Source organism: Salmo salar, chromosome ssa15 (genome assembly GCF_905237065.1).
Source record: "Salmo salar chromosome ssa15, Ssal_v3.1, whole genome shotgun sequence".
Classification (NCBI taxonomy): domain Eukaryota; kingdom Metazoa; phylum Chordata; class Actinopteri; order Salmoniformes; family Salmonidae; genus Salmo; species Salmo salar.
In genome coordinates this window covers 9,864,068-9,884,132 of record NC_059456.1, presented here as the reverse complement: position 1 = coordinate 9,884,132, position 20,065 = coordinate 9,864,068, and the positions used below count along the sequence as shown (strand labels likewise).

The 20,065-nt window shown below is 45.1% G+C and overlaps 1 protein-coding gene across 2 annotated transcripts in view; it reads right to left on the bottom strand.

Moving 5' to 3' along the window:
* Window positions 1-20,065, bottom strand: part of tut7 (terminal uridylyl transferase 7) — a 48,021-nt gene that overhangs the window by 9,614 nt on the left and 18,342 nt on the right. For both annotated transcript variants that reach the window (XM_045695450.1, XM_045695449.1), the window contains exons 14-25: window positions 16,248-16,888; window positions 15,583-15,733; window positions 15,155-15,241; window positions 14,894-14,994; window positions 13,341-13,398; window positions 11,497-11,600; window positions 11,297-11,386; window positions 10,889-11,002; window positions 9,373-9,450; window positions 9,054-9,225; window positions 8,585-8,632; window positions 8,135-8,226 (exon numbers count right to left, since the gene is read on the bottom strand). In XM_045695450.1, coding sequence (XP_045551406.1) covers window positions 8,135-8,226; window positions 8,585-8,632; window positions 9,054-9,225; window positions 9,373-9,450; window positions 10,889-11,002; window positions 11,297-11,386; window positions 11,497-11,600; window positions 13,341-13,398; window positions 14,894-14,994; window positions 15,155-15,241; window positions 15,583-15,733; window positions 16,248-16,888 — 1,736 coding nt within the window. The remainder of the gene's footprint in view (window positions 1-8,134; window positions 8,227-8,584; window positions 8,633-9,053; window positions 9,226-9,372; window positions 9,451-10,888; window positions 11,003-11,296; window positions 11,387-11,496; window positions 11,601-13,340; window positions 13,399-14,893; window positions 14,995-15,154; window positions 15,242-15,582; window positions 15,734-16,247; window positions 16,889-20,065) is intronic.

Here is a 20,065-nt window from a genome sequence, read left to right as displayed (position 1 = left end):
TTTATCCTTGGGAGCAATTTCCAAACACCTGAAGGTACCACGTTCATCTGCACAAATACTTCAAAGTTGTGGCAAAATGGCCTTAGGACAACATAGTCAAGGTATTGGAGTGGCCATCACAAAGCCCTGACCTCAATCCTATAGAAAAGTTGTGGGCAGAACTGGAAAAGTGTGTGCGAGCAAGGAGGCCTACAAACCTGACTCAGTTACACCAGCTCTGTCAGGAGGAATGGGCCAAAATTCACCCAACTGATTGTGGGAAGCTTGTGGAAGGCTATCCGAAACGTTTGACCGAAGTTAAACAGTTTAAAGGCAATGCTACCAAATACTAATTGAGTGTATGTAAACTTCTGACCCACTGGGAATGTGATGAAATTAATAAAAGCTGAAATAAATCATTCTCTACTATTATTCTGACATTTCACATTCTTAAAATAAAGTGGTGATCCTAACTGACCTAAGACAGGGAATTTTTACTAGAATTAAATGTCACGAATTGTGAAAAACGGAGTTTAAACGTATTTGGCTAAGGTGTATGTAAACTTCCGACTTCAACTGTACAGAGGCCCATTATCAGCAACCATCACTCCTGTGTTCCAATGGCACGTTGTGTTAGTTAATCCAAGTTTATCATTTTAAAAGGCTAATTGATCATTAGAAAACCCTTTTGCAATTATGTCGGCACAGCTGAAAACTGTTGTTATGATTAAAGAAGGAATAAAACCGGCCTTCTTTAGACTAGTTGAGTATCTGGAGCATCAGCATTTGTAGGTTCGATTACAGGCTCAAAATGGCCAGGAACAAAGAACTTACTTCTGAAACTCGTCAGTCTATTCTTGTTTTGAGAAATGAAGGTTATTCCATGTGCGAAATTGCCAAGAAACTGAAGATCTCGCACAACGCTGTGTACTACTCCCTTCACAGAACAGCGCAAACTGGCTCTAACCAGAATAGAAAGAGGAGTGGGAGGCCCCGGAGCACAACTGAGCAAGAGGACCCTCAAAACACCAGTCTCAACGTCAACAGTGAAGAGGCGACTCCGGGATGCTTGGCCTTCTAGGCAGAGTTGCAAAGAAAAAGCCATATCTCAGACTGGCCAATAAAAAAAGATTAAGATGGGCAAAATAACACACACTGGACAGAGGGACTCTGCCTAGAAGGCCAGCATCCCGGAGTCGCCTCTTCACGGTTGACGTTGAGACTGGTGTTTTACCGGTACTATTTAATAAAGCTGCCAGCTACAATAGTCAGGATATGCATATAATTGGTACCATTGGAAAGAAAACACTTTGAAGTTTGTAGAAATGTTAAAATAATGTAGGAGAATATAACACAATAGATATGGTAGGAGAAAATCCAAAGAAAAACCAACCAGAATTTTTATTTTTTGGAGAGACCATCCTTTTAGAAATTCTAGAGAAATGTCATATTGAAAATTAGCTCCATGGATGCAATCCCTATAGCCTCCACAGGGTGTCAGCAGTCTATGTTCAAGGTTTCAGGCTTGTAACTTCAAAAACTAATTACAACAATCAGTTTTAGCAGGACACAGTCTTGGAAATTCGTGTTTGCGCGCGCTAAGAAGACATTACACACCTGCTAAAATCGGTTACCTACTGAACATACTTCTTTCCGTAAGAAATATTATAGTTCGATTACATTTTAGGGTATCTGAGGAGTAAATAGAAATATATTCTGACTTGTTGAAACAAAGTTGAGGTAGATTTTCGGATTCCTTTCTCTGCATGTTGAACGAGTGGATTATTCAATTCGATGGCGCCAACGAAACTGACTTTTTGGGATATGAAGAAGGATTTTATCTAACAAAACGACACCACATGTTATAGCTGGGACCCTTTGGATGACAAATCAGAGGAAGATTTTCAAAAAGTAAATTAATATTTAATCGTTATTTGTGAATGTGTGAAACTTGTTCCGGTGGAAAAATATTTTGATGTGGGTCGCCGTCCTCAAACAATCACATGGCATGTTTTCTCTGTAATAGCTCCTGTAGATCGGACAGTGCAGTTAGATTAACAAGAATCTAAGCTTTCAGCCGTTATAAGACACATATGTACATACATGTTTAAAATCCACAATATTTAAAATTATTTATTTGAATTGCGCGCCCTCCAGTTTCGCCCTAAGAAGTTAACAATGTCTACACTGTATTTCTGATCAATGTTATTTTAATGGACAAAAAAAAATATATAATAAAATAATAACCTTTCTTTCAAAAACAAGGACATTTCTAAGTGACCCCAAACTTTTGAACGGTAGTATAGTCTGTCTGTCTGTCTGCCTGTATATGCCGCATCACACTGTGATTGGTTGTGTTTGTTCCTGTGGAATATACTATATACTCATAGTAGTATATAACGATGATATACATATATACAGACAGACATACATAATCGTTATATACTACTATGAGTATAACCGAATGGAAGCCTATAGCCGACAAAAAAAAAAACCCTATACATTTAAACTCAAAACTGTTTAGATAATCAAATTGATTATTTTATTTAACTTAAAACAACAGAATCAAAAACAGGCTACTCAAACTTTTACCATCTGCGTTTATACTTTATATGGTCTGCACTAGTGATGCGTGGGTTGACTCATAACCCGCGGTTATATCCGCCCAGTCGGACTGGTTTAGGGTAATTAAACGTTGTGCAGCTGAATGGCGAATAAAGAGAAAAGGGCTTAAAAATAAATCCATGAATGGATCATTCTTGTGCAGTTTATATCTTTAGGCTACGTTGAGTTTTTTTTCCCCCTTTCATTATATATGTGAGGCGATCTGGTGTTAACGCGGGCAGAAAAAGTTACTGTCAATCCACACAGGCAAAAAAAAAAAAGCACAACGTCAAAGTTAAATTCAATAAGAGAAAAGCTGCAAAAGGAGAGTTGACAATAAAGAGAAGGGAGGGCCAGAACAGTAATGTTTGGGAAAGATTAGGTGAAGTGGTTAAAGACGACGATAACAGTTCCAGGTATGTTATGTGGGATGACTGAGGAGCTACACAAATTAGACAGTCACAAGACAGGACTTCAAATAGGCCTAAGGCATGTCAATGGAACTGTAGCCTACTAGTTAGACGGGTTAAATGGAAACATTGACTAACCGGAATGAACCTACAGATAATACTAGTCTCGTGCGAATCGACATCCTTGTGTTTTGAGAGAAATGTCTGGAGTTTGACAGGCGTTGCTCACGGTTTTGAGCAAGAAACCAATAAACTGATTGGATAAATTGAACAAAGTGCTCCTCATAGCCTCTATATGAAGGTCCTACATGTATGAACTTTCACAGTGAATGCTTTTGTTTATACGTTTTGTTTCCCGAATGAATTGAACATCGCCAAATACATCCTTAAAATATAAATATTGCGCCTATTTAATGCAACCCATACTGTTAATTGATGGCAAAGCAGCAGCATACAAACTTAGCTAAACGTTTGGTTACCTTTCTCATCCACAGCCAAAAAAAAAAACGCATAACAAGTGAAAGGTAGCGGTTTAGCTGACATTGAAGGCTGGGGGGCTTTTAGGACATCTACTGCGGATCCCTAAAATACCCTAACGATTATGATCGCACTTCCTCAATTCAAATATTATGACAACACTATACCAAAGATGGTTTGGTATGGTTTAGAAGAAAAAAAAAATGGTGCACCTCCTGTCAAAAAAAGACAATTTCTGCAGTCTTTGTAGCCTATAGTGTATTTTCTATATTTGCGGGTTAGGATCTAGTGTGGGCCTCGAGTTTGCACTTTATCACATCTAGTCAGGATGAACAAAACAGCTGACCCGCGCACCACTAGCCTGCGTATTGTCTAAATCAGGACTTCGCCTCAACCTAGTGGTCTGTCGGGAGTCTCAAACAAATATGGCTTAGGGCCCTCAAAAAACGCTAGAGGCGTTCTTGCACATACTCAAGTTACTTCGTTGAAGTTTCTATGCTACAACAGTCAAATTAATACTGGTCATCAGAATGTTGTTAGGCGTCACGTTACACGGCTTCCATTTGATTCATGTTTGAAGTGTAATTTTGAAGGACAACAACAGGGGAAATTCACTTTCATTTTTTTGTTGTTGCTGAAAGATGATGCACAGTGTGTTGAAGTTTCACTTAACCTTTACACTCGTGGGAATTGGCCTATATGGATTGGGCTAAATTTAAATGTTTCTTACAGAACAAATATTAAATGCATAACCATGGTAGCAATTGAAAGGGAACCTTTTGCTGATAATGGGTGGGAAATTATTAGACCAAAAAGGTGAGGACACAACAGTTCACCTGACCAGACTGAATCCAGACTGACTTGTATTCACATTTTCTGTACTTTTCACCACATTTGTTAATAATGAAATCTGAAAATACTTGCTTATATAAAGTGGATACATATTCAACTAAAGTGTAAAGTCTAGAGGAGACAACTAATGCGACAGAAGTACCTGGAATGGATAAGCAAACATGAAAGAGAAAACGGAATCACTTGAAAAATCATTCCCATGAATTCAATGTGCGGGTCACAGAACTTGAACCTGGTGTGGAAGCGGGCAACCCAACTTCCTTCATGAGCAATATATTCTATCAACTGTTCAGGCGAGAGAAGCTGGGTCCCCATGCCGCTGATTAACACAGGTCAGCTCCGTAAAGGGCTCCCGCTGCGTGATTGAACGGATCCACAGCGTCGGAGGGCAAGCTGAAAATTGTTCACCTTTCAACGGACCCCGGGGAATCCCTGACCGACGCAGGCACCCCGGGGGGGATCCCTGACCGACGCAGGCACCCCGGGGGGGATCCCTGACCGACGCAGGCACCCCGGGGGGGATCCCTGACCGACGCAGGCACCCCGGGGGATCCGACCGACGCAGGGACCCCGGGGGTTCCGACCGACGCAGGCACCCCGGGGGATCCGACCGACGCAGGGACCCCGGGGGATCCGACCGACGCAGGGACCCCGGGGGATCCGACCACGCAGGGACCCCGGGGCTCTGACCGACGCAGGGACCCCGGGGGCTCTGACCAACACAAGGAAGAGGATCAGCATCGACTCAGACGTGAGTGTTGAACTGATAAAACAGAGAGAGACCTACAACCAGGTGGAGATCCCAGCGACGCAAGATAAACCTGAGATGAGACTTCATCCACCCGGCAAAACCCATCAAGACCTTCCAGAACACAACACACATTTTCCCCACTACTCAGGAGGCTCCAAACGGCTTGGAGAAGCACATCAAACCCGACACACACGGGGACGAGCCGACCGATATTATTATTCAGGTATGCTGTCCATGCACAATCACACAGCCGAGGCAACGGCTATGATACTGCCCTCAGCATAAGACAAATGAGAACACCCCTCACGTTTGGGTACAAGGAACCAATATTACTACTATTGCTGAGCATTGAACTTGTTATAATTATATTGCCTATGGTCCAGAACATTTACACAGTGATGACATCACGCCAATTCATAAACAAAATGGACAATATATGGATCCTACAGCTATCCTATGTTTGACTGTTCAGGCATGTCATATTATTATTATTTATTCCCTTAATGAGTCAGCATGCTTCAGTTCGGCTGGCGGCTAGGCAAACCGAACAAGTGTGAGCATACTCCCTTAAAAAAAAAAAACCTTAGCTTGAAAAATGAGAAAAAAAAGCGACAATAGTACTGTTTGTCCTATTTGAGACACCGTAGCCAGTATACACTTCCTCAAAAGTCAGAATGAATCTAAGATAGTAAAAAAAACTAAAAAAAATATTCTGACATTTTTGCAGAGATTTTAGTTGCGCAATTTTACAGCTAAGATTTTTTGGTTTCTCAATGAAAAAATGTGCATGAAAACGAGTCGTCTCTCCTTGAATGACTTAAGATTTTATTGAAGAATCCCTACAGTTGACCCATCACAGAGGAGAGGAGCCGTCGGCTACCGAACTGCTGAAAGTCCAAAACGTCCCAAAATGTCATAATATATGCACAAATTCTTGCGAACTGTTTTGGATGCCTTTACTCGTCAAGTCTACTAACTTAATTGTAAAGTTCTGAATTGGTTACTTATTTAAATTTTATTTTATACCTTAAGACCAAAAATATGCTGCCGTAAGGCTGCCACTCGCCGTTATGCAACAACCCTGTATTTATAGTGGAGGGCTGGGGACTAGGGAGGAGGGAGGGCTGGGGACTAGGGGGCTGGGGACTAGGGGGGGCTGGGGCCTAGGGAGGAGGGGGGGCTGGGGCCTAGGGAGGAGGGGGGCTGGGGCCTAGGGAGGAGGGAGGGCTGGGGCCTAGGGAGGAGGGAGGGCTGGGGCCTAGGGAGGAGGGAGGGCTGGGGCCTAGGGAGGAGGGAGGCCTGGGGCATAGGGAGGAGGGAGGCCTGGGGCCTAGGGAGGAGGGAGGCCTGGGTCTAGGGAGGAGGGAGGCCTGGGGCCTAGGGAGGAGGGAGGGCTGGGGACTAGGGAGGAGGGAGGGCTGGGGAAAGGGTTTATATAGAGGCTCTTATGGGTGGGGAGCGACCAGTGGGTGGGTTTCCCTGTGGGTCCTGCTGTTTATTTTACATTCATGGGCTTATCAACACACTAAAGATAATAATTACATTTTAGAAAAACAATAGCAACACTAGCTATTCTCTCGTGGAATTCAAAAGGCCTTAATATTCCTATCAAACATTCCAGCTGTCTTGATATTTTAGCAAGAAACTATGTTGATATACAGTACCCTCAGAAAGTATTCTGAAAGTACCGAATTTAAAATGTAATACATTTAAATTGGTGTCACACAATACCCCATAATGTCAAAGTGAAATTTTGTTTCTGGAACATTTTAATAAAAAAATGAAAAGCTGAAATGTCTTGATAATGTCAATCGGCATCCAAAAATGCCGATTAATCGGTCGACCTCTTTTACTAACCATCTGACTAGTGTACTCAGGAGGGTAGGTAGTGAATACTAACCATCTGACTAGCGTACTCAGGAGGGTAGGCAGTGAATACTAACCATCTGACTAGCGTACTCAGGAGGGCAGGTAGTGAACACTAACCATCTGACTAGTGTACTCAGGAGGGTAGGTAGTGAATACTAACCATCTGACTAGCGTACTCAGGAGGGTAGGTAGTGAATACTAACCATCTGACTAGCGTACTCAGGAGGGTAGGTAGTGAATACTAACCATCTGACTAGCGTACTCAGGAGGGTAGGTAGTGAACACTAACCATCTGACTAGTGTACTCAGGAGGGTAGGTAGTGAACACTAACCATCTGACTAGTGTACTGAGGAGGGTAGGTAGTGAACACTAACCATCTGACTAGTGTACTGAGGAGGGTAGGTAGTGAACACTAACCATCTGACTAGCGTACTCAGGAGGGCAGGTAGTGAACACTAACCATCTGACTAGCGTACTCAGGAGGGTAGGTAGTGAATACTAACCATCTGACTAGCGTACTCAGGAGGGTAGGTAGTGAATACTAACCATCTGACTAGCGTACTCAGGAGGGTAGGTAGTGAATACTAACCATCTGACTAGCGTACTCAGGAGGGTAGGTAGTGAACACTAACCATCTGACTAGTGTACTCAGGAGGGTAGGTAGTGAACACTAACCATCTGACTAGTGTACTGAGGAGGGTAGGTAGTGAACACTAACCATCTGACTAGTGTACTGAGGAGGGTAGGTAGTGAACACTAACCATCTGACTAGCGTACTCAGGAGGGTAGGTAGTGAACACTAACCATCTGACTAGCGTACTCAGGAGGGTAGGTAGTGAACACTAACCATCTGACTAGCGTACTCAGGAGGGTAGGTAGTGAATACTAACCATCTGACTAGCGTACTCAGGAGGGTAGGTAGTGAATACTAACCATCTGACTAGCGTACTCAGGAGGGTAGGTAGTGAATACTAACCATCTGACTAGCGTACTCAGGAGGGTAGGTAGTGAATACTAACCATCTGACTAGCGTACTCAGGAGGGTAGGTAGTGAATACTAACCATATGACTAGCGTACTCAGGAGGGTAGGTAGTGAATACTAACCATATGACTAGCGTACTCAGGAGGGTAGGTAGTGAATACTAACCATCTGACTAGCGTACTCAGGAGGGTAGGTAGTGAATACTAACCATATGACTAGTGTACTCAGGAGGGTAGGCTTTGACTGCTGTTCCAAACACACTTCTGCCATTGATGAACGCCTTCATGATGAAGTTGGTCACTGTGTGAGAGAGAAAGGGAGAGAGAGAGGAGAGAAAGCGAGGGAGAGAAAGGGAGAGAGAGAGGAGAGAAAGGGAGAGAGAGAGGAGAGAAAGGGAGAGAGAGAGGAGAGAAAGCGAGGGAGAGAAAGGGAGAGAGAGAGGAGAGAAAGGGAGAGAGAGAGGAGAGAAAGGGAGAGAGAGAGGAGAGAAAGGGAGAGAGAGAGGAGAGAAAGGGAGAGAGAGGAGAGAAAGGGAGAGAGAGAGGAGAGAAAGGGAGAGAGAGGAGAGAAAGGGAGAGAGAGAGGAGAGAAAGGGAGAGAAGTGAATGAAAAAGAGGATGACGCTATGAGAGAAAGACAGTAAGATAGAGATACCTACTTCTCCTGGACAGGCCAGCTCCCAGGTTATGGTTCAGGTCAAAAGGATCTGGAGAGAAAAAAACATTAGATCAGATCACTGGTTCACAACCCTCCCTGGAGATCTGCAGGGTGTGCAGGCTTTTACTACAACCTAGCAGTAAACCCTCAAACCGTTTATGATAAATGGAAACAACCGCCGGCACCAAAGCTCCCCTCAACGTTTACAACCCTCGACCAATAGCTCTCCTCAAACACCCTCAACGTTTACAACCCTCGACCAATACCTCTCCTCAAACCCCCTCAACGTTTACAACCCTCGACCAATACCTCTCCTCAAACCCCCTCAAAGTTCACGATCCTCAAGGAGAAATTAAAGTCAGGAATCACTTTAAATGAAGTCAAGAGAAGTATCCAGAACAGGGTTTGCAGAAGAGACGGAGACGCTGTTTACGACCCTTTGGTAGGAGTAAATCAGGTCTAGTACTGACCCTCGATGACGATGTACTTGGAGGTCCACTGCTTGTTGAAGGTGGTGAGAGCTGCGCTCTGTCTGATGGAGATCACATGTTCTCTGAAGTCAAAGGTCTCAGTGTAGAACTGCAGTAGGCCCAGCCACAGAGCACCTACAGACTCCATGTTCCTCTGCTGCCAGCGCTCAGGCTAGAGATAGAGAGGGGTAGAAAGATCTCAGTGTAGAACTGCAGTAGGCCCAGCCACAGAGCACCTACACACCATGTTACCCTGGTACCGGGGCCACCGCTCAGGCGAGACACACACACCACAGCTGATGTTCTGAGAGGGACTCACCAGTTTATCCAGATCATCGTAGAAGTAGACATTCCATCCATCTACCAAAACCTCAGGCTTCTCCTCCTGGTCATAAATCTATCGAGACACACACACACACACACACACACACACACACACACACACACACACACACACACACACACACACACACACACACACACACACACACACACACACACACACACACACACACACACACACACACACACGTCAATACGTCTGCCAAAATATACAAATACATTGCAGGTCTTAGCGATGAGAAATCCAGATTCAGCCAGCAAATCTCCCAACATATCATCGGACTCACGGCCAGACTGTTCAGAACTGTACTCAGACAGATTTAGTTGAGTTACCTCCTGTAGTACAGGTATAACAGGTGGGTTTCTCTCTGTCTTACCTCCTGTAGTACAGGTATAACAGGTGGATTCCTCTCTGTCTTACCTCCTGTAGTACAGGTATAACAGGTGGATTCCTCTGTCTTACCTCCTGTAGTACAGGTATAACAGGTGGGTTCCTCTCTGTCTTACCTCCTGTAGTACAGGTATAACAGGTGGGTTCCTCTCTGTCTTACCTCCTGTAGTACAGGTATAACAGGTGGGTTCCTCCGTCTTACCTCCTGTAGTACAGGTATAACAGGTGGGTTCCTCTCTGTCTTACCTCCTGTAGTACAGGTATAACAGGTGGGTTCCTCTCTGTCTTACCTCCTGTAGTACAGGTATAACAGGTGGGTTCCTCTCTGTCTTACCTCCTGTAGTACAGGTATAACAGGTGGGCTCCTCTCTGTCTTACCTCCTGTAGTACAGGTATAACAGGTGGGCTCCTCTGTCTTACCTCCTGTCGTACAGGTATAACAGGTGGGTTCCTCTCTGTCTTACCTCCTGTAGTACAGGTATAACAGGTGGGTTCCTCTCTGTCTTACCTCCTGTAGTACAGGTATAACAGGTGGATTCCTCTCTGTCTTACCTCCTGTAGTACAGGTATAACAGGTGGGTTCCTCTCTGTCTTACCTCCTGTAGTACAGGTATAACAGGTGGGTTCCTCTCTGTCTTACCTCCTGTAGTACAGGTATAACAGGTGGGCTCCTCTCTGTCTTACCTCCTGTAGTACAGGTATAACAGGTGGGTTCCTCCGTCTTACCTCCTGTAGTACAGGTATAACAGGTGGGTTCCTGTCTTACCTCCTGTAGTACAGGTATAACAGGTGGGTTCCTCTCTGTCTTACCTCCTGTAGTACAGGTATAACAGGTGGGCTCCTCTCTGTCTTACCTCCTGTAGTACAGGTATAACAGGTGGATTCCTCTGTCTTACCTCCTGTAGTACAGGTATAACAGGTGGGTTCCTCTGTCTTACCTCCTGTAGTACAGGTATAACAGGTGGGTTCCTCCGTCTTACCTCCTGTAGTACAGGTATAACAGGTGGGTTCCTGTCTTACCTCCTGTAGTACAGGTATAACAGGTGGATTCCTCCGTCTTACCTCCTGTAGTACAGGTATAATAGATGGGTTCCTGTCTTACCTCCTGTAGTACAGGTATAACAGGTGGGTTCCTCTGTTGCAGGTAGAACAGCACCATCAGGGTGAAGCCATAGGATGACAGACTGCCTCGAGACGCATCACCGATATCACACAACTAGACCAGGGGACAACATAGATATTAAAACATCCCCTTTAACTAGACCAGGGGACAACATAGATATTAAAACATCCCCTTTAACTAGACCAGGGGACAACATAGATATTAAAACATCCCCTTTAACTAGACCAGGGGACAACATAGATATTAAAACATCCCCTTTAACTAGACCAGGGGACAACATAGATATTAAAACATCCCCTTTAACTAGACCAGGGGACAACATAGATATTAAAACACTTTCTCATTTCTGTGACTTTCTCATCTCAGCTGTAAACTAGTGGGACATACCTTGGCAAACACCTTGGTGACATAACACAGCATTTTGACTCGGGGGTCGATGGCAGCATACGACGCCAACAGACGCGTGTTGTGCAAAGCCTGATAGCCAAGAGAGGAAAACAACAACAACAACAACAAAGGGTTCAGTCACTGCTTCCTGCTCCCACGTGACTGCTTCCTGATCAGTCACTGCTTCCTGATCCTCTCACCAGCGTGTTGTAGAGACTGATGTCTCCCTCCAAGCCGGTCCTGGCGTGGTAGAACTTAACGATGGGGACCTTAGCCGTAGTGATGGGAAGGATGTTCCTCAGACCTGGAGACACAGGGACATTTCAGATACAGCCTCTCACATTGACACGGGTTTACAGATACACACCTGGTGCACAGTACAAGGAGAATCCATACTCTACATTATCACAGCGTCCAGACACTGACCCATATTCTACATTATCACAGGGTCGCGTCCAGACACTGACCCATATTCTACATTATCACAGGGTCGCGTCCAGACACTGACCCATATTCTACATTATCACAGGGTCGCGTCCAGACACTGACCGATATTCTACATTATCACAGGGTCGCGTCCAGACACTGACCCATATTCTACATTATCACAGGGTCGCGTCCAGACACTGACCCATATTCTACATTATCACAGGGTCGCGTCCAGACACTGACCCATATTCTACATTATCACAGGGTCGCGTCCAGACACTGACCCATATTCTACATTATCACAGGGTCGCGTCCAGACACTGACCCATATTCTACATTATCACAGGGTCGCGTCCAGACACTGACCCATATTCTACATTATCACAGGGTAGTGTCCAGACACTGACCCATCTTCTACATTATCAGTGTCCAGACACTGACCCGTATTCTACATTATCACAGGGTCGTGTCCAGACACCATATGCTACATTATTACAGGGTCCAGACACTGACCCATATTCTACATTATCACAGGGTCATGTACAGACACTGACCCATATACTACATTATCACAGGGTCCAGACACTGACCCATATTCTACATTATCAGTGTCCAGACACTGACCCGTATTCTACATTATCACAGGGTCGTATCCAGATACCATATGCTACATTATTACAGGGTCCAGACACTGACCCATATTCTACATTATCACAGGGTCGCGTCCAGACACTGACCCATATTCTACATTATCACAGGGTCGTGTCCAGACACTGACCCATCTTCTACATTATCAGTGTCCAGACACTGACCCGTATTCTACATTATCACATGGTCGTGGCCAGACACCATATGCTACATTATTACAGGGTCCAGACACTGACCCATATTCTACATTATCACAGGGTCATGTACAGACACTGACCCATATACTACATTATCACAGGGTCCAGACACTGACCCATATTCTACATTATCAGTGTCCAGACACTGACCCGTATTCTACATTATCACAGGGTCGTATCCAGATACCATATGCTACATTATTACAGGGTCCAGACACTGACCCATATTCTACATTATCACAGGGTCGCGTCCAGACACTGACCCATATTCTACATTATCACAGGGTCACGTCCAGACACTGACCCATATTCTACATTATCACAGGGTCGTGTCCAGACACTGACCCATATTCTACATTATCACAGGGTCGTGTCCAGACACTGACCCATATTCTACATTAGTGTCCAGACACTGACCCATATTCTACATTAGTGTCCAGACACTGACCCATATTCTACATTATCAGTGTCCAGACACTGACCCATATTCTACATTATCACAGGGTCGTGTCCAGACACCATATGCTACATTATTACAGGGTCCAGACACTGACCCATATACTACATTATCACAGGGTCCAGACACTGACCCATATTCTACATGATCACAGGGTCCAGACACCGACCCATATTCTACATGATCACAGGGTCCAGACACCGACCCATATTCTACATGATCACAGGGTCCAGACACCGACCCGTATTCTACATGATCACAGGGTCCAGACACCGACCCGTATTCTACATGATCACAGGGTCCAGACACTGACCTGGGTGTTTCCTCAGCAGTCTGGCCAGAGACTCTATGATGCTGATACAGTCCAGACCCTGCAGGAGAGAAGAAAGGATTTGGTTCAAAACAGGGTTTCAGAAGAGGTGTCTTTACAACACGTGTCAAACTCATCCCACAGAGGTCCACGTGTCTACAGGTTCTCACTCCTCCCTTCTACTTGACTGATGGTCACAGGGGCGGCAGGTAGCCTAGTGGTTAGAGGGTTGGACTAGTAACCAGCAGGTAGCCTAGTGGTTAGAGGGTTGGACTAGTAACCAGCAGGTAGCCTAGTGGTTAGAGGGTTGGACTAGTAACCAGCAGGTAGCCTAGTGGTTAGAGGGTTGGACTAGTAACCAGCAGGTAGCCTAGTGGTTAGAGGGTTGGACTAGTAACCAGCAGGTAGCCTAGTGGTTAGAGCGTTGGACTAGTAACCAGCAGGTAGCCTAGTGGTTAGAGGGTTGGACTAGTAACCAGCAGGTAGCCTAGTGGTTAGAGGGTTGGACTAGTAACCAGCAGGTAGCCTAGTGGTTAGAGTGTCGGACTAGTAACCAGCAGGTAGCCTAGTGGTTAGAGGGTTGGACTAGTAACCAGCAGGTAGCCTAGTGGTTAGAGCGTTGGACTAGTAACCAGCAGGTAGCCTAGTGGTTAAAGCGTTGGACTAGTAACCAGCAGGTAGCCTAGTGGTTAGAGCGTTGGACTAGTAACCAGCAGGTAGCCTAGTGGTTAGAGCGTTGGACTAGCAATCGAAAGGTTGCAAGATCGAATCCCCCGAGCTGACAAGGTAAAAATCAGTCGTTCTGCTCCTGAACAAGGCAGTTAACCCACTGTTCCTAGGCCGTCATTGTAAAATAAGAATTTGTTCTTAACTGACTTGTGTAGTTAAATAAAGGAAAAAAAATTAATAAAAAAATGAGTAAGGAACTCCCCAGATATGGTTGTCTAGGTATTAATTGAAAGAAGAAAAAACCTGCAGACACTAGGCCCTCCGTGTGGACACTAGGCCCTCCGTGTGGACACTAGGCCCTCCGTGTGGACACTAGGCCCTCCGTGTGGACACTAGGCCCTCCGTGGAATGAGTTTGACTCCCCTGGTTTATAGAAGTTACAGCGGTTTATCAATAGATGAGAGTGAGTGAGAGAAAAGCAATAATTGGCTTTGGATAAAAGTGTCTGCTAATAAACTATATTATAGAGAGAGGGGAGACAAAAGAGAGAGGGGCAGAAGAGAAGAGAGAGAGGCAGAGAGAAGAGAGAGAAGAGAGAGAGGCAGAGAGAAGAGAGAGAGGCAGAGAAGAGAGAGGCAGAGAGAGAAGAGAGAGAGGCAGAAAGAGAAGAGAGAGAGGCAGAAGAGAGAGAGAGAGAGAGGCAGAAGAGAGAGAGAGAGAGAGGCAGAAGAGAGAGAGAGAGAGAAGAGAGAGGGGCAGAGAGAAGAGAGAGGGGCAGAGAGAAGAGAGAGGGGCAGAGAGAAGAGAGAGGGGCAGAGAGAAGAGAGAGGGGCAGAGAGAAGAGAGAGGGGCAGAGAGCGAGAGAGAGAGAAGATACAATAGATTACTTCAGCGGTCTCCTGTCCGTCCAGCACCATACAAATGTCCAGGTCACTCTGCTTGAAGCCAAAGCCGTTCTTAGACGAACCAAACAACCTCAGTCTGGCACCTGCCAACCAATCAATCACCAGTCAGTGTAAGTCTGGAACAAACAGCTATAAAACAGATCTCCTGAACATCGGCTACCACTGAGTGGAAATTTCTTCACTTCTTCTGTGGACAAACCTTTCTGTTAGACGCCTTTTAGAGGGAACAGTGTGGTGTCTCACCTGTGAACTGTCGTTTGACAAAGCTCTCGAGGTCCAGCAGGATGTGTTCTCTCACTCCCAGCTCCACCTCATCTGGAGCAAAGTCTCCTGGGAAATTCAGGAAATTATAACTGGAACGGTACATACGAGACAGAACAAATCATTTGAAGAGAATGTCACACACACACACACACACACACACACAAACACGTACACACAGTGACTTACGGTAGCACTGCTGACAGACAGACAGTGACTTACGGTGGCACTGCTGACAGACGGAGTTGAGTGTTTTGAGGAAGACTTACGGTAGCACTGCTGACAGACGGAGTTGAGTGTTTTGAGGAAGACTTACGGTAGCACTGCTGACAGACGGTGTTGAGTGTTTTGAGGAAGACTTACGGTAGCACTGCTGACAGACGGTGTTGAGTGTTTTGAGGAAGACTTACGGTAGCACTGCTGACAGACGGTGTTGAGTGTTTTGAGGAAGGCAGGTGTCATGGGAGGGAGAGGGGCTAGCTGAACCCTCTGGAAGTCTTCAGGACAGTCCTTCTTTAGATGGCCGTCACGCTTACACACACTACACACCACTGTGTGGGACTGACACACACACACACACACACACACACACACACACACACACACACAGGGTTAGAGACTGACACTGTGTGGGAAAGACTATAAAAGTCATGGACTGGAGAACACAGATTTTGGGCCCAGTTCTCTCTCACTTCAATTCTCCCTCTCTGATGTAATATTGTATCTAAAAAGGTCAAACTGATCCTAAATCAGTCCTTCAACTGAGACACTTGATACATACGGTACCTGGCGTACACGCCATCTACGGTACCTGGCGTACACGCCATCTACGGCCACCTATAGTACCAGTCAAAAGTTTTCAAACACCGACTCATTCAAGGGTTTTCTTTATTTTTAGTATTTTCTACATTGTAGAATAATAGTGACGACATCAAAACTATGAAATAACACATATGGAATCATATATACTACTACTGTACTGTACTTCAAGCATGTTTGTTGTGTCCTGTGTATTTCATTGGTTATACCTCATTTAGTTCGAGTTTTGATCACATGCTCTCTTATATCTACCTACCTTTCCACGGGTGAAGGCCTGTCTGGTGAAGCCATAGCAGAGACCACTGGCCCCCTCGATCTTGTTGTCAAGCACTTCCTGTTTGGGCAAGGCTACCTCCTCCTCGTCCAATGAACTGGGAGTGTCTAGGTCTGGCCCCTCCTCGTCTGAGAGAAGCTCCTCCGAGACCTCGTCCAATGGGAACAGCTCTTCGTCCTCCGTGTTCACACTGTCTAGGTGATGTCTGGGATATACTTCCTCGTCTAGCTCTTCATCCTCCTCTTCCTCCTCAGACAGGCTATTCTTCCCCAAATCCTCCTCTTCTTCTTTATCAGAGTCTGAAGGGCTCTCCTCCTCTTCCTCCACCATACAGTCAGAGTCCTGTTTAAAGCCCGCCTCTCCTTTCTGCCCATTGGCTGCCTGAGACTCCAGTTTGAGACTGCTCAACCCTGATTGGACACGGCTCACGTCACTCAGAGCCTTCTGACTAGGCCCTTGCTTGTAATTAGCTCCTCGAGGCCCTGCCATCTTGTGGTTGGCTGAGGGAAGGCTGAGGGGCAGGGCGAAGTACTTATAGGTCGATTTGAGGCAGTGGAGGATGTACTCGTACATCTGTTGGCTGTTCAATGAACGAGCCACGTTCCTCTTCACAGCAAACGGATCTAAAACACACAATTAAATCTCGTCTCAAAATCAGAACTTGTGTATTATGGATTTGCAGTGCTAAACAACAGTGTTTCCCTTTACAAAGTCTAACTGGCAACCGCTGACACAGGTTGAACATTAAAGGGCTTTTCAGACAGACAGCTGAATATCACAAGTTCCCTGCTGAGTACGCCGCCGGTCCCCCCGGTCCGAGGGGCCACGCCGCCGGTCCCCCCGGTCAGAGAGGCTAGTCCCTTCACGCACATGAGGAGGACGACAGCCACCAGTGACCATAGCAATGAAATAAACAATGTATTTCCATGCAACACAAATGATTAATCCAAAAAACCCGATTAGAAAACAATGATTTATATTGTTAAATAGCCACTCTGTGAAATGAGAGTATTAGCCAGCTAGCTAGAGTGGGAAAGTTAGCTGGTCCTGTTGTACGTGCTGGAGAGGATTTCCGTGAGGAATATTTGTCACCGGGACACCGTGACCTGAAAGAATTTAAATGTAACGGACATTTGAGAAATTTACCGGACATCTATATTAGGACTTCCACCCACGATGCTCAAAACCACAGTTACATTATTGGAATTCATTTCAACAGAGTAGAAATGAGCGTTGAATTGAAAAGCAAAACATTGCATCTTTACCAGTCTTATAAATCATAAATGAATATCATTTAAAAAAACAGACAAAATAGTTAAGTCTAGATGAACAAGTCGCCTACCCAGTAATAAAACTTAAAAATACAATATTTGTATAATACAATTTGCGAACGACCTGTCCTATAGGCTACTTTAATTAACATTTTAATTATTGAATAACACAGCTGTTTTCAAATGCAATCTACGCCTATCCAAATTAAATTTATCCTAGGCATGAACATTTTAATTAGGCCTAATACACATGGCTGTCTACGAACACCAGGGCCAGCCAGTCATGGCAAGAAGGGACGCACCTTTTGTCAAAATAACATCATATTTGACTTTTTGTAGCAGGTTAGGAGAATTGGGTTAAGGTTAGCTAAAATGCAAAAAAAATAAAATAAAAAAAAACTGTAAGTCAAATTCAAGGACCTAAGTACTTTTTCAAGTGCCAATATTTATTTTGAAGGACCATCAATTTGTAATAGTTCATATTATGCTGTTTTTCTAGTCACCACCAGATGGCAGTATATCGCCACAACCGCATGAAAAAAAAACTATTCATCACTACATGACAAATTCTACTCAGTAACAATAGTTATTTACCACACACACCACATGACCAAATGTTTATGCACACCTGCTCGCTCAACATCTCATTCCAAAACCACGAACATGGAGTTGGTCCACCCCCCCCCTTTTTCCTGAAGCGTGACCATCACTCCAGAGAACACGTTTCCACTGCTCCAGAGTCCAACGGCAGCGAACTTTACACCCCTCCAGCCGACGCTTGGCATTGCACGTGGTGATCTTAGGCTTGTGCCTCGGCTGCTCGGCCATGGAAACAAATTTCATGAAGCTCCAGATGAACAGTTGTTGTGCTGACGTTGCTTCCAGAGGCGGTATGGAACTCGGTAGTGAGTGTTGCAACGAAGAATATATATTTTTTTACTCGCTACGCGGTTCAGCACTCGGCGGTCCCGTTCTGTAAGCTTGTGTGGCCCTACCACTTCACGGCTGAGCAGTTGTTGCTCACAGACGTTTCCACTACACAATAACAGCACTTAAAAAGTTGAACAGGGCCGAAATTTGACGAACTGACTTGTTGGAAAGGAAAGTCACTGAGCTCTTCAGTAAGGCTATTGTACTGCCAATGTTTGTCTATGGAGATTGCATGGCGGTGTGCTCAATTCTATACAGCTGTCAGCAAAGGGTGAGGCTGAAATAGCTGAACCCGCTAATTTGTAGTGGTGTGGACTGGTTTCCTTATATGAACTGTAATGCAGTCAAATCTTTGAAATTGTTGCATGTTGCGTTTATATTATTGTTCAGCGTACATAATAGAAAACATTTCTTTATATTCACAAAATGTTAAGTCCCACAAGGCAGTCCCAACACAGGACATACTGACATGAAAGGGATTTCTGACAGTGTAAAAGGCCTTTAGTTTAACTCTAAAATGTTGTATTCTATTCCCATTTGAAGAGAAACAAGATTAAAGATTCTCTCAGAGGACCCTACATGGGTCCTGGACCCCAAGTTTGGGAACCAGTGTACTTACTACTAATCTCTCTCCCTACTTGCTTCAATGCTTCGTCTTTCTGTGTAGAACCTCTCTCCCTGCTTGCTTCGTCTCTCTGTGTAGAACCTCTCTCCCTGCTTGCTTCGTCTCTGTGTAGAACCTCTCTCCCTGCTTGCTTCGTCTCTCTGTGTAGAACCTCTCTCCCTGCTTGCTTCGTCTCTCTCTGTGTAGAACCTCTCTCCCTGCTTGCTTCAATGCTTCGTCTCTCTCTGTGTAGAAACTCTCTCCCTGCTTGCTTCGTCTCTCTCTGTGTAGAACCTCTCTCCCTGCTTGCTTCAATGCTTCGTCTCTCTCTGTGTAGAACCTCTCTCCCTGCTTGCTTCAATGCTTCGTCTCTCTGTGTAGAACCTCTCTCCCTGCTTGCTTCAATGCTTCGTCTCTCTGTGTAGAACCTCTCTCCCTGCTTGCTTCAATGCTTCCTCTCTCTGTGTAGAACCTCTCTCCCAGCTTGCTTCGTCTCTCTGTGTAGAACCTCTCTCCCTGCTTGCTTCAATGCTTCCTCTCTCTGTGTAGAACCTCTCTCCCTGCTTGCTTCAATGCTTCGTCTCTCTCTGTGTATCTCCTTTGCCTCCTTCATTGCAGCCTGACTCACCACTGTCTGTCTCACTACTCTCTGTAAAGCAAAGGCATTTTGTTATGAGAACTTCAAGTAGCCCATCTTTTGATTATAATTAGCTTAATTAGCTTAAACTGCTCCTGCTGAGGTCAGGCTTTGTGTAATGTTAGCTTCTAACTTCATCCTTCTAGCCAGCTAGTTATAGCTAGCTACCTGGCTAACAGCTGGAGTTGGTCCCCTTCCAGACGGAAGCCATTCCTCAGTAAAAGGCACATGACAGCCCGCTTGTACCCAAGCAGACTGACTCGGTACCAGTACTCCTGGTACAGTGCCTTGCAAAAGTATTCATCCCCCGTTGGCGTTTTTCCTATTTTGTTGCATTACAACCTGTAAATGTAAATTC